Source organism: Eleutherodactylus coqui, chromosome 2 (assembly GCF_035609145.1).
Source record: "Eleutherodactylus coqui strain aEleCoq1 chromosome 2, aEleCoq1.hap1, whole genome shotgun sequence".
In the NCBI taxonomy this organism is placed as follows: Eukaryota; Metazoa; Chordata; class Amphibia; order Anura; family Eleutherodactylidae; genus Eleutherodactylus; species Eleutherodactylus coqui.
This window is the reverse complement of record NC_089838.1, coordinates 264,291,177-264,305,890: the sequence shown is the minus strand read 5'-3', so window position 1 is coordinate 264,305,890 and position 14,714 is coordinate 264,291,177. Positions and strand designations below refer to the sequence as shown.

At 41.7% G+C, this 14,714-nt stretch overlaps 1 protein-coding gene across 3 annotated transcripts in view; it reads right to left on the bottom strand.

The window, feature by feature from the left end:
• The window catches only part of IQCH (IQ motif containing H), a 118,632-nt gene that overhangs the window by 76,633 nt on the left and 27,285 nt on the right, over positions 1 to 14,714 (bottom strand). For 2 of the 3 annotated variants that reach the window (XM_066592930.1, XM_066592932.1), the window contains 4 exons: positions 12,516 to 12,635; positions 5,980 to 6,100; positions 2,690 to 2,827; positions 191 to 402 (listed from right to left, as the gene is read on the bottom strand). In XM_066592930.1, coding sequence (XP_066449027.1) covers positions 191 to 402; positions 2,690 to 2,827; positions 5,980 to 6,100; positions 12,516 to 12,635 — 591 coding nt within the window. The remainder of the gene's footprint in view (positions 1 to 190; positions 403 to 2,689; positions 2,828 to 5,979; positions 6,101 to 12,515; positions 12,636 to 14,714) is intronic. The other variant, XM_066592931.1, reaches the window with a different exon arrangement.

Below are 14,714 nucleotides of genomic sequence, written 5' to 3'. Positions count from 1 at the left end.
CATGGTTTCTGCAGCTTCATCCAACGTCTATGGGGCTATGGATAGGCAATAAATGTCTAATGTGGAATAACCCTTTAAATTAAATGTCACATGTATTGCATAAATTAATGATAATATTAACTGTTCTGCATCCGTATTGTATTCAATGGTTTGTGGATAGTGAAACTTTATAGCCTTAGAATAGAAATACCTGTGACTCTGGGGATATGTCGCCCTGCTGCTCCTTCCACATTCCATTTGTAGATGTCCTTGAAGTTGTGGCTGACACATTAAGAGGCATTGAAGGTGTTTCCTGACCACTTTCTGATAGCTGACTCTCAGACTCATGAAAGTAGCTGCTGCCATTGACATGAATGCGGTTAGCTGTGAAAGAAAGGTTTGCTATCTTGACAGGATTTCTGGCTGTAAGACGGTCAAATGTGCAGAGCATAAAAATCACAGCATAATTAAATGTGGAATACACATCAATGTGAACGAGAGTAGAGGCCATCAACTTGTAGACTAGAGTCATAAGTACCCATCAGGATAGTCAGAGCTGGTATAAAAGGGTGGGTAATTGGGCAAATGCTCAAAGCCTTCGTTATAACAGGAGCCTTAAAGACCAAATGCCCAAAATTTTAAATTGATACCTGCTCAGTGCTGTATAAAAAAATCATACTCATCCAATCTACTGCAGCTCCCATTACGAGGTATCCAGTTCCCAGCTGCACTCTTCTACCGGCTCCAGCGACGGCCTACCGTTACAAGGACATGTGACCGCTCAAGCCACTCACAATATTTGTAACTCAGGATCAGCGGGTAATAGGCTGCAGCAGTCACATGTTCCTGTAAGGGGACATCATTGCTGGAGCTGGAAGAAGAGTGCAGCGGGGGACCAGGAACGGTTGGAATTGGAGCTGTGGGGAATCCGGTTAGGTGATTAAGACTTTTTCTATGTTGTTTTGTAAAGCTTAGCAGATTTCAATTAAATTTTTTCTCATCAGGCTACTTCTTTAATAAGGGAAGTAAATTATTTGGATGCTGTATGGAGGTATTATTTAGGTATTGTGTGGTGGTAAACACATTATATATATATATATATATATATATATATATATATATATATATATATATATATATATATATATAAATTACATAAAGGGATGGATGTCTAAAACTGGTGAACCTACTTACCTTGTTGCCCAGGGTCCCATTATCTATAAAAGCACCCCCTCAGGATAGTACATGCAACTTGCTGCTCACATAGAACCTTCCTAAATGAGCAGTACATTATTTGATGTGACTGGCTATTATATGAGATAAACTAATAGCCAGGAGAATCCAACCCATGTGCTTCTTCAGACTCAGCATGTCACGCTTGAGCCACAACATGTAGTTGCTTGCTCATACAGGCTTTTGGTGATGGGACTGTCGGGTCTTGCTTAATTACGTAATAGATAAGCCCATAATTAGGACAACATGGTCATTCTAAGCAATAATCTTAGTGTGTATGATGGCAAAAGAATAATAATCAGTTGTGCTGGTCGATAAGGGTACTGGTCATGTTGAGAATTTCTCCCTAGAGATGGACTTTGTTACTGTATTTGAGTGTGTAATTGGTAATATAAAGAATTTCCAATGTAGTAATGTAATTCTGCTGTTGGATTGTAATGAAAATCTCGGGGAGTTCTGCTTGAAAATGTTAGTTGTAAAAAAAGGACATAACGGGTGCTCAGCTGAAAAAGAGAACCTTATGTATACCTATATACCCATCATTTATAATAATGAGTGAATGTATTACATGTATTATATTCTAGAAAGCACAAAGGATTTTCTGAAACTTCGGGGATACATCAACCCCTTTGATGTAGTCTTTGAAAGTAATATTTCCCACTACAAAGTGGATCGTGATGAACATGGCATATGAATGCTACCAAAGCACTAATAACAGTAAGAGTCTCTCTCTACATTTTAACCAATCACATCACAAGTAGGTTGTTACTGCATATGTAATTTGCATTGCAGGGGTTGTCCCATGAACTAATATTATCCCTTATCCTATGGATATAATTATCTGATTGGTGGGGGTTTGACAACTGGAAAGCTACCAAAAACAAGAAGCCCTGAAGGTCCCCGAATAAATGGAGCGGTGGTCACGCATGTGCAGTGCCACACCATTCACTTCAGTGGCACTACCAGAGATAGCCAAGCACTTGAACACCACTATTTTCAGTAGTCCCATTGAAATAAATGGTGCACATGCATGACCACTACTCCATTTACTTGGGGACCTTCGGGACCCCATGCACATTATAAGTGGGGGTCCCAAAAGATGGACCCCAACTGAATCACATAGTAATATAGTACATAAGGCTGAAAAAAAGACATATGTCCATCCAGTTCAGCCTATTAACCTCCAATGTTGATCCAGAGGAAGGCAAAAAAAAAAAACAACAATGAGGTACAAGCCAATTTCCGCCATTTAAGGGGATTAGTTACCCCTTATCTTGTCAATAGGAGATAACTACATTTTGCGGGACAAACCCTTTAAGCAAAAAGTGCTAACCTCTAGTAAAGTTTATAGGACCTTCTAATACAACATACTACGCAGCGCTGCGGAATAAGTTGGTGCTATACAAATAATAATTATTATTATATTTAGAGGAGGTAAGTTGATGTTGGGTTGTCTTTCAATTGTCCCACAGTTTACCTTTGCCTTGTGTAAGTGTGGCTGTTCTTCTTGCAAGGGCACTATGCAGGGGCAGAGGCTCTTGCTTTATAGCAGGAGGAATCAGGGTAAGACGAGCAGCTGGAGGAATAAGGCTTCTATGTATGAGACTCAGGATTCCTAAAGAAGGAGTAATATTATTTAGTGAGTAGATTGGAAAATATATAACATGCTTTTCTTTCCCATAGGTTTCTCTATGGGACTTGAAAAATGTTCTAAAAAAGCATGTTTGAATGACATAATAAAAAAAAACACCTAAAACACAATTCATGTTTTTTTTTGTATTTACAAGTGTTTTAAACACTGGAAAAAATGTTGTGTGTAGTTTTAGTTGAACTACTGTAATGTAGCACAAGGGCAAGTTCACATGTAGCAGCCACAGCGGCATGGCAGAGGTGTGGCTGAAAACTGTGCCAACGTGGTTTTACCACAAATTGGCAAGATTTTCAAATTGATTGTTATTATAGTAAATTTATCTGGCCCGCTTTCACCAAGCCCCATCCACTTCTTCAAGAAAGTTGTGTGGACAGTGAAATAAGGGCAGAAAGTTGCAAATTATTATGCAAGTACCACTTGGGCAAAAACTTGCAACCTTTTGTATACCAGAATTGTGGTGCGTAATTGTTTTTAAATTCCCCTCAAAGTTTTTATAACTGCAAAAAGGTCATATAAAAGTGGTCAATTAAAATCCAACCAATGAGAAGCTCTAAGGTGACATAGGTACAAAATTAAAAGCACTATCCAACCTTGTGAAATTCATGACCTATCTTCAGCAAAGACCGCCAATATCTGATTGGTGGGGGGTCTACCGCTCAGGATCTCCACCAATCAGTTGATTGAAAGGACCACGATACTCACATGAGTGCTGTGGCCTTTTGAATGTTTACTGAGCACCATCTTTCACTTACTGTAGAATGCTGTATTATTGATACTGGCTGTTCTAAGTAATGCAGGCTTGTCCCATTCACTTCAATGGGACCGCCAGAGAAAGTCAAGTTCAAGGAATTGGCAATCTCTGGCAGTCTACTGAATTGAATGGAGTGGAGGCACACTTATATGGCCACCGCTGCTAATATTTTGGGACTCACCAAAATTAAATCTTAGGATCAGTGGGGGGCCGAGTGTGAGATTCTCCTACTGATCAGCAAGTTATTCCTTATTCTCTGATTAGGGGATCAATTGCTGAAATGAGACATAATAACAGCTTGTCTACACCCACCAGCTCAGGGAAAACTAAAAATTAGAGATGAAGCCTGCATTAGGGGAAACTGGTGATATATTCTTCATATACACATACAAGTTGGCTGATTGTTAAAAGTCACCTGAAACAAAAGGTAGATTTTAACAGCTCCCCACAGCCAGAAATGTTATTGAATAATCCTGTGAATAAATGCTGTAATTCCAATATTATTACATAAGTAGACTACTAGGTGGGCAATTTCCTAGTCTAATCTGTAGCGTGTCTGCTATTTGTCAACTAATCTCAGTGAGCTATCTGATGTTTTATATATAAGCCACTAAACCAGAAGGAAATAGAATACAACTTATTGTAAAAAAAAAATAATCAAGAGCACCTAGAAGGAGTCGCCATTTTGCTGCAAAACTCGGCATGCAGTTACATCTCAGGCAGATATGCAAATTATTAGAGTTGTGGCGTGATTAGATGAACGGTCTTGCCATCTGAGGCCCTAAAAGTGGTTTCCCCCTTGGCCAAGAAAAAAAGGCTCTCAGAGACTACTTGTGTGTGGTGACCTCTTCTTCCACTTGTGTAGAGCTTGTTGACCACTAGACGCCTCTAGACACAGAGAAGAGATTTCACTCCGTTACCAGGGTTTGAGAGGGGCGCATTATTGGAATGTTAGAGGCTGGATGTTTGAATTGATGAATTGCCTACCACCTAGACCATTCTGACCAGATTGTTAAGAGGTGTTGGGACTAGTGGATGCATGAGGGTACACAAGTGACCGGGCTCAGGATGCCTTCAGCAGACCACCAGAAGAGAGGATCATCTACTTATTCAACAAGCATGAGCAACTTGGAACCGGATTGTGTTCAGCGATGAATTCAAGTTTAATTTGGGCACTAACAATGGCTGTATTTAGCCCATTAAATGTACAGCCTTTGACACCCACTCACCATCGCCTTCATTTACAGTGGTGTCGTGAATGAGGAAACTAGACTGCTATAGAGTGGAGTTGGGTTGTCTTCAGCGATTAATCCAGGTTTATTTTGGGTACTAACAACGGAAGTGTTCATGTCTGGAGACCTAGGGGTGAGCGCCTTAAGTCTTGCCTTTACTGTCGAGCGGCACACTGCCCCCACTGCTGGTGTGATGGCCTGGGGGGGCCATCGCATATGACAGTCGGTCACCCCTAGTAGTGTTACGAGGGACAGTGACAGTTCAGTGATCTGTTTAAGACATCTTGCAGCATGGCCTACCCGGTCGCAAGATTTATTGCCAATAGAACATGTACGGGACCATCTGGCCCGCCAAGTTCGACAGCCTACAAATTTGCACGATCTAGAGGCTCAGTTATAGCAAATGTGGACCGGTATGCTGCAGGATATCATACAGAACCTCTATGCCTCCATGCCTGCCTGTATCACTTCTTACGAACAAGTTAGAGGCGGGTACAACAGGGTACTAGAGCCTCCATTCCCACCCATATCACATCTTGCATCCAAGCTAGAGGCGGCCCAACAGGGTACTAGAGCCTCCATGCCCACCCGTATCGCATCTTGCATCCAAGCTAGAGGTGGTACAACAGGGTACTAGAGTCTCCCTTCAAGTGGTCAGTCTTCTGCAAGAAATTACCCTTTTGCTCTGATATTGTAATCACTTACTGATATCAACGTTACAATCGCGCAGAGAAAGTCGCATTCGATTATGACAACTCCTTCGAGGGGAGAGACTTCTTTTGACAATGAGTGTATATAATGACACATTGTGTCAAGTCTACTATAAAAAATACCTGAATGATAATAAAAGAATAGTATCCTACTCTACGGCGCTGCTTGCATATATTCCACACAAGCTGTCACTTACCAGAGCAAATATTTTTCGGATATGACATTGCAACATAAATCAACAAACATTAATAGAAAGTATTAATGAACTTCATATAAGATTTGCAATGATGTCCTAATCTCAGCTGATGATGCTAATTTCCCACATATATTATATTGTCATTGGCCATAGGGAAAACAGGTGGCAGTTGCTGGTAATTATCCCCAAGTGTAGTGGTTGTGATATCTGCATTTACACCTCTCACCTTTCTGCATGTCTTTTTCATGCACCGGTGGTGGAGGTAGAGAGGCATCCATACGATGAGAGGCTGGTAATACCGACAGATGACTGACAGTGGGGCCTCTGGCAATTCTATCAATAGGCACCTATAAGAAGGAAGAATTAACCCAATGAATGTACTGATGTTGTGAATACATTAATTCTGCTTCATTCTGTTATAATGCTGCAAAGGGGCATCCAGTCTGTCAGGGAGAGGTAGACACATTCTCTGGAAACGGTCCAAACACTAAACAATGCGAGACATCATTAATGAGTTGACCTCGTTTATCAGAAATATTACAAAAAGACTCATTTCTGTCTGTAGCACCCGAGGAATTTCTAGTCCCTGGACCTTATCGGAAATGTATCCAGCAGGTGTGGTAAGGGGAATGCATGCAGAACTTTTGCAAACGCCACATCTGTTTCACAGAGCGGGTGACATCAGTGGTGCAGAAAGGAGTGAGAGAAGGATGGTAGGATGGGGGTTTGAGAGAGGAAGATATGAGCTGGCTCAATCTGCCTGATGCTTTGCACGTGGGCATAAGGCCAGGCAGAAAAGCGCGGGCCCATCTTATTGGAATTCAGTGGTGGCCCTCGCTTCCTGTCCAGAGACAGATGTAACGCAGCCGTCCATGGCATTGCAAGCAGGCATTGAGCTGTTTCCAGGGATTTGTGTGTGGTGGTGAAGCAATGTCGGAGGCTCACCGTGTGCCCCTGCATAGCGAGATGACAGCCAATCTCCCATTCCACATGACAAGCACTGGATAAAAACTTAAAACAAATGGTGACCTTTCCAAAGATTAATTTGTTTACCAGCAGAATCCTCCTCTCCTTGTCATCCCAGATGGAGCATATCAGAGCGTCCCCAGATTCTAGGTGTAAGGAACGCTGACTCCAATCAGCTCCAACTCTCCGGCAATTAGTTCTGGGCTTGTTTTTTTTTTCTCTTCTCTCTCTCTCTCTTGTATAATATTCCCCCATCCCTACACACACAATTACTTTCCAATCTGATCAAGGAAATTGTCACGCTTCCCATTACTGGTTTAGTAAGTACATAGCAATGAAAACATCAATTTGATTACAATGAAAGTAAATCTCCATGACAACCTCAAACAAGGGCATGAAATGTATAGGATTGCAAAGTGTTACTCTAGTGACAACTTGGCATCAAAGCAGGATAGACCACTACAATATACAATATATGCCCCGTGCCATTTTTGTTTTTACAAACAGCACAATTGTTACATCCGAGGAGGACGCAAATATTATGTCTTTAAATAATGGATATTCACACATGGAGAACACAAAATAATTATAAGGAAACTAAAATGGGGGGATAAAGGAACCTATCATAACCTACAGATGCAAGCAAACCCTACCTAAAGCAGAGTGCTCGCCCTGATGAGGGCAACCCCACATGAGGAGCCAAGGGCAACCCTCTCTCTAGATGACAAACAAGGACATGTGGAAACAGATGTTACACAAAAATAAGAACCACAAGGATACAGGCAATAAGATGTAACAACGCCCAAGGTAATACATAACTACAGATAGACTTATTGGAGTGGAGACACTGGGCTCTGACCATGAACCTCCGACAGGACCAGATATACCTTCAAACTGGAAGTATAACTGGTGTCCTCTGTGAGGAGAAATGTGTTGAGACTAACACTCATTGGTTGGGACACATGTGTTCCAGCCAACCAATCTGTCCACACACCAGCAGAGAAGTGTCCTCGTCAGCTTCCAGTATGAAAATGACAATGAGCATGCACCGGCATGAGAATCATATGGTCCAGGGCTAACACTGTGACGTCATTCTGTTTTAAGTTCTCTAACATGACCGGCAAACCATGACAGCCATACTTGTTGTTAGCCGTTTAGTCGTTCATAATCCTTGACAGCCCTAAAGGCGAGCTCTCTCCATGTTTTTCGGTTTTGCACAGCTTCTTTCAGTTGTGTGATATCCATGCCAGTATCAGCTCTGACAGTATCAGCCATCATGTCCTTTGGTTGCGGTTCTTCTTTTGCCACTGATCTGTCCAAACATTATAGATTTTTCTAGCGACTCTGCTCGCATTACATGGCCAAAATACATGAGTCTGAGTCCGGCCATCTTGCTCTCCAGTGATATATCAGGTCTTATATGATTCAGGACTTCCCTGTTTGTTACTCTCACCGTTCAGGGCATACACAGCAGCTTTCGCCAGCACCACATTTTCAACGCATCAATCCTCCTTCTATCAGCTTTTTTCGCAGTCCAGCTTTCACATCCATACGTGGCTATGGGGAAAGGTTGGTTTGTACTATCCTGCGTTAAGTTGCTATGCCGATATCCCTACTTTTCCAGATGTTGTCCATGTTTAGCATTGCGCTTCGCCCAAGTGCTATCCTACAGTTAATCTCTGGTATAGATTCTCCAGCCTGGTCAATTTTTGAGCCAAGAAAGATGAAGTCTCGCACGCATTCTATGGCCTAATTGTCAATTTTGATTTGAATTGGGCCATTTTTTGAAGTTCAGGTAGAGGTCCATTTTTTTCCTTTCAGTTTTAATCTTCCATATCAGCTGCTTCAGACCGGCTTCTGTTTCTGTAAGCAGAATTGTGTCATCCGCATAACGGAGATTGTTGATGTTTCTTCCACCTGTTTTCACCCCGATTTCCAATTCGTCTAGGTCCATTTTACTCATGATCACTTCCGAATATAGGTTAAACAAGAAGAGTGAGAGGATGCAGCACTGTCAGACGCCTTTGCCGATCAAAAACCAATCTGTGTCCCCATACTCTGTTCTCACAGTGGCTTTTTGACTGGTATAAAGTTATCAGCTTGACGAGATGTGCCGATACGCCCAGTTCTTGTAGGGCCTGCCATAGCTTGTCATGGCCGAAACAGTCAAAGGCCTTGATGGAGTCAATGAAGCACATGTAAATATTTTTTGGGTATTCTCAAGCTTTTTCCATGGTCCATCATAGGTTTGCAATATGGTTGCAGATGCCATGTCCTTGCCGGAATCCTGTCTGTGCATCAGGGAGCGCCGCTTCAACTACTGATCTCAGTCTTTCCTGAATAGGATTTTGCTTGCATGCGGAATGAGGGCTATTGTTCAGTAGTTGGAGCAATTCTGGTGGTCACCTTTCTATGGTAGAGGGATGAAGACAGGTCTTTTCCAGTCCTTTGGCCATTGTGTGGATGCCCATACTGCCTGGCACAGCGTTGTGATGGTTTTCACTGGTACTGGCAGTAATAGCTCTGCCGATATGTTATCTATGCCTAGTGCTTTATTTTTGGCTCTGACATGGCTGTCAAACCATGACAGCCATAGTATAAAATAACAAAAGGAGTAATGCTTATCTTACCAATCACGTGCTGATGCTTCCCTAGTCACCTGTCGATCTACGTTCACCCAGCTCCGCTGTTGATGTGTTGACACGACATATGACCACTGCAAGCCAATAACTGGCCACATTGGTGTTGATAAGTCATTGGTAAAGCCAGTAATTGACTGCGGCAATAACATGTGAACGCGTTGGAACTGGTAAATAGAGACTGGAGTTTGACTGGAGAAGGTATTAGGGCTTATCCACAAGAACTTGATTTACATAAAATAGCCAATCAGGCTATTTATATATGAGTTTATTTTACATGGACCATTGGATAAAAAATTGCAGTGTATGCTATTCTGCTCCAATTTACAGATGAGAGCAGCCCACACAAAGTCAACAGATCTGTAATGGATCTGAAACAGTGCATGGATGATGATCATCTGCTGTCTATTGTTTTTGCATCCAATTTTTGTACACTCAACACAGGCATATTGTGTGAATAAGCCTCTACTCTTTTTGTCATTTTAAAGAACAGTAAGCTGTTTGGTAAAACAATGTATGGGGCTAGGAACAACTTTAATCCTATTTAACCCCTTAAGGACCAAGCTGTTTTGCACCTTAAGGACCAGACACTTTTTAGGGATTCTACCCACATGGTGGTTTAACTGCCTTATTTTTTTTCCTTCAGCTACCAAAATTATTTTTGCTGCGTTTTTCTTTTCCATGACATATAGGGCGATTTTTTTCATATATTTTTCACTGACTTTTTTTTTCCATTTTTAGTTTTATTTGGGGTAAAAGCTACAAAAAATGTTTTTTTTTTAACATTTATACTTTATTGTTTCTTTTTTTAATTAGTATACTTATGCTAAAATAAAGTATGGGAATGGGTTTCTCATTTTGTTTCGGACATTTTGATATATAATATGTATGGTTTTGGATTATGGGGCGCATACAGTGACGGTTTTAGTTGGCGTCGGCTTTGGGTCAGTTTCTTTTTTATGTATATTTTTTTATTTAATTCTGTAATTTTTTCTTACTTATTTATGTAACAATTTTTTTACCATTTATGTTCCCAATGACGTCACATAAGAACTTTGGGGGACATTCACATGTTTGTTTGTTTTTTTACTTGACACTTTTCCACTGTAGCTGGGGCATCCATAGGAGCCCCAGTTACAGGGGAAAACATCCCTTGTAGTGACAATAGTCTCTGGCAGAGCTGATCAGGTTCTGCTGAGACCACATTGAGCGCTGTGCACTCGTTAAAAAACACTCCTGCCTTCTCCTTCGGGTTCTCAGCTGTGACTAACCGCTGACAACCTGTCCTGCTTTTGCTTGATTGCAGAACAGGGACTTTAATTCCCGCCATATTTTTACAATCGGCTGGGATTAAAGCCCAGGACCAAGCGCCATAATTGACTGTGCTTGGTCCTTAAAATTTGAAATTAGAATTAATTATAAAGAAACCAGTCAGTGTGACAGGATCAGTTCAATATACCTCTACATGAGGGCTCCTTTACAGTCTGTGGTATAAACCCTAACTAGCTGTATTTGTCATTCTCGAGTCGGTGATATCTGTGGGAGAGCCTCAGTAACTGTAATTGTAACCAAAAAATAATCAAGGTTGAAGATCAAACTATGTTTTGGCACTAAGCTTCAGGAAGGGTACAATTCCTCCTTGTGGAGACCGCCTAGTAGTGTGAGGAGACTTAAAAGGCCACACAGTGCTCCTCTGGGAAATTTGGTATGCAAATTGGAGATGTTACAATGCCTCGGCAGCACCACCTATTGGGAGGTAGTTTTTCTACAAGTCATTGCCTGACCTTTTAACAGGTCTTGTAAGGACTGGAAATATAAACAAAATTGAGAGTCTTCCCTAAGCTTGGGCTGTATATTGAGAAATGCTCCAAAAATTTATGTTTAAAGTGTCTATAGACAAGTGATTCCCAACCAGGGTGCCTCAGCGCCTTAGTGTGTCATGCGAAGCTCCTAGGAGTGCTGTGGGGAGGAGAGAAAACTAAAGAGAGAGAGAACAAGAGACAGAGAGGAAAAGCAAAAGGCAAGAGAGAATAATGAGAGAATGAATGATGAAAGAGGACGAGAGAGAGATTTTTATTTTTTATTTTGCAGGGGTGCCATGAGGTGTCAAAAATAGAAATTGTACTACCGTATATACTCGAGTATTAGCTGACCTGAGTATAAGCTGAGTCAATAAGTTTCACCCCAAAAAACTGGTAAAACGTATTGACTCGATTATAAGCCTAGCTAGACTCGAGTATATACTAGGTTAAAAAAAAATTCAATACTCACCTCCCAGCCGGCGTCTGTGTCCCCGGCGGTGCAGCAAGCTGCTTTAGAATTCTCCCCGCTGTCATCTCCCTGCTCGGCTTTGAATTCCCCCACCATCAGCGCCGTGTAAGTGAGCGCTGTGTTTGGAACGAGCACCAGCCAATCACAGCCGGCACTTGATAAACCAATCACAGCCATTCAGTGATGTCATCCACTAAATGGCTGTGAATGATTGAGCGACGGCTGTGATTGGCTGGCACTCGATGCAATCACAGCACTTACCTGCACAGCGCTGTCATCGGTAGAATTCAAAGCTGAGCAAGGAGATGACAGCGGGGAGAATTCTAAAGCAGCTTGCTGCACTGCCGGGGGTACCATCGGGCCAGGGACACAGACGCAGGCTGGGAGGTAAGTATTGCAGGTTTTTTTTTGTTGTTTTCTTACTTCATTCGAGTATAAGCCGAGGGGGGCTTTTTCAGCATAAAAAAATGTGATATAAAACTAGGCTTATACTCGAGTATATATGGTAATTTGTCAGAAGAGGACAACTGGTATTTTTTTTATTTTGGGTGGAAAAACTTTTTTGTCTACAGTTACATACAATGAAGCTGCATACTTCGCCTATTATACATTGTATCAAATATATTCTGTTACTCTGAAATTGCTTCTGAAATACTCAGATGTAAAACAGACTTATAGTAAGTGGAAGATAATCCGGGCTTTGAGTACAGTAAAACCCGTGGATGGTTTGTGTAATCTCTATTAACATTTGCATTGATGAGCAAGCAGATCTGTATGCGTCTGTATGTGAGTTACAAAAGGTAGCTGGATGCTATGCTGTATATTCCTACAACATGCTATGACTGGAAGGAAGGAAGCAGCAGAACCTTAGGACTGGCAGACTTACAGATGTTTTTGGTTTGCAGTTGATCAGGGGCAGACTGATCCCATAGCTGTGATTCAGGAGGTCACGGTGGGTCAGGTTGTCGGGATTACACATGATGCGTGTGCTCAGGGTCAACTTGTGCTGAAACAGATGAACATATTGGGAAAATTTATGAAAAGCGCAATTTTGCTAAAAGTTTGCTGTTGTCAAAAATGGAACAAATTTTATTGGTGTGAGCAAAATGTACAAAACTGGTAAAAGTACATACTGTATGTCATAAAATGAAGAACATTAGATTCCATGTAGAAAAGGTTGAACACAGAAACAATTTGCTACAAATTCCCCCACCGCATGAGTCTTCTCTCTCCAACCCATATGACGTCCAAACATTTGTCTAAAAAGAGACTTACATTCGATAAAACATCAAAAATCATAAATCTGCACCAAGGACTCTTGGACAGAACGAACAAAGAAAAAACCTTATCTTATTGCATATTATAAATATGGCACAAGGTTTAACTAAAGGAATGCGGCACTTTCAAAATTGCGTATATTTGACCTAAGGGTTTATTCACACGAGCGTATATCGGCCATCATTTTTACGGCCGGCTGATATACACTGCCATCTGATGCATTGGATTCCAATGCATCAGATCACACAGGCATATTCCCGTGGCGTAAAAGCGCCTGGACGGCAAATATAGCGCCAGGCAGGAAAGATTGTCCTGGACATGAGGCCTAGGACAAACGCCTGCTATACATAGCTCGCACACCATGCTGCCATATGTTACCGTATTGTTGCATCACAAAGCTTGCAGCTAGACTTGTCTTTGTGCCGGACCAAAAAATCTAGTGTGCTTGTCTTTGAGTGTCGTGTGAAGGATTGTCTTGTAAGATAATGCAGACATACAATATTTTCCATCATGCAAGCAATTTACCACAAAGAAATATATTAATGTATCATGAGAAATAGCTTTTTCAGGTCTCCACAGCAAAAAGCATAATGCTTTTCTGATGGGGTTACACTGACCCGTGCATGGCAAACTCTATGCATAAATGCCAAATAGGGTTGGCACGTTTCAAATGAAATGGGATTGACTGGTGCAAAAACGTACTGCAAATAAGGAACCTGGGCTCCCTGCACATAAATCGATTGTGACCGGTCAACTGTTTTATGCCCGAGTCGGATGCAACTTTGCACACTTTGTAAACTGGTCCAGTGTCCATGTTGCATGCAACATTTGTCCATCCAGCTCAGGAAGACATTCGGCATCACAGCTAATGTGCCAGATACCATGGAAAATCCCATAAAAAATTGTGGAATCAGTTCTGGCATTAGTTTTCATCCAATGTTTTACTACCACGCCAAAGAGAAAAAAATTATGGCCAGACATATGGGAACTTGGCCTTAAAGGGGTTAAGCCAAGTTTGAAAGTTATTCTATGTACACAGGATACTAGATAACTTTCAGATCTGTGAGCGACTGACCACCAGGAACCCAACCCATCATGAGAACCGGAATTCAAGGCATCCTGAAGTGAGGACAGAGGTGTTCATCGCACATGAGCACCACCACTCCATTCATGTCAATGGGACCAGAGATAGTCGAGTGCTTGAACTCAGCCACCTTCAGCGGTCCCACTAAAATGAATGGGGTGGCAGTACTCATGTGCAATCACCACTGCCCTCATTTCAGGCTGCACCAGAGCCCCGTTCTTGGGATTGGAGTTGTCCCAGAAGTTGTACACCCACTGACCTGAAAATTAAGCCCCATCATGATCAAATCTACAAATGATATATATTTTGAAGAATGATATTGAAGATACTTGATGATATTGTAGTATATGCTGAATATATTGTACTTGCTGTAAATGATGGGTCACTAACAGGACTGTTTAGTGACAACCACTGACTTTCAAAGTAATAAACCCCTTATGCAGCCCCACTTAGTAATGAAACCCCTATGTGGCCGCGCTTAGTAATAGGGCCCCCGCTTAGTGACACAAAATTCTCTGTAGCCACAAATGGTAAAAGCGACACCCTCTGTTGGGCAGTTTTGCATGTGTTACGCCCGATTCACGCAAGTGTCATTCCCGTTTAGATTCCTTGGAGTTTGGGAAAGAAGAATAGACCCTATTCAACCTTAAACAATGGGCCTTTATTTTTAACCTCAGAATGTACATGTATGTTCATGAAAGCATGTGGACACGGCACATGGGC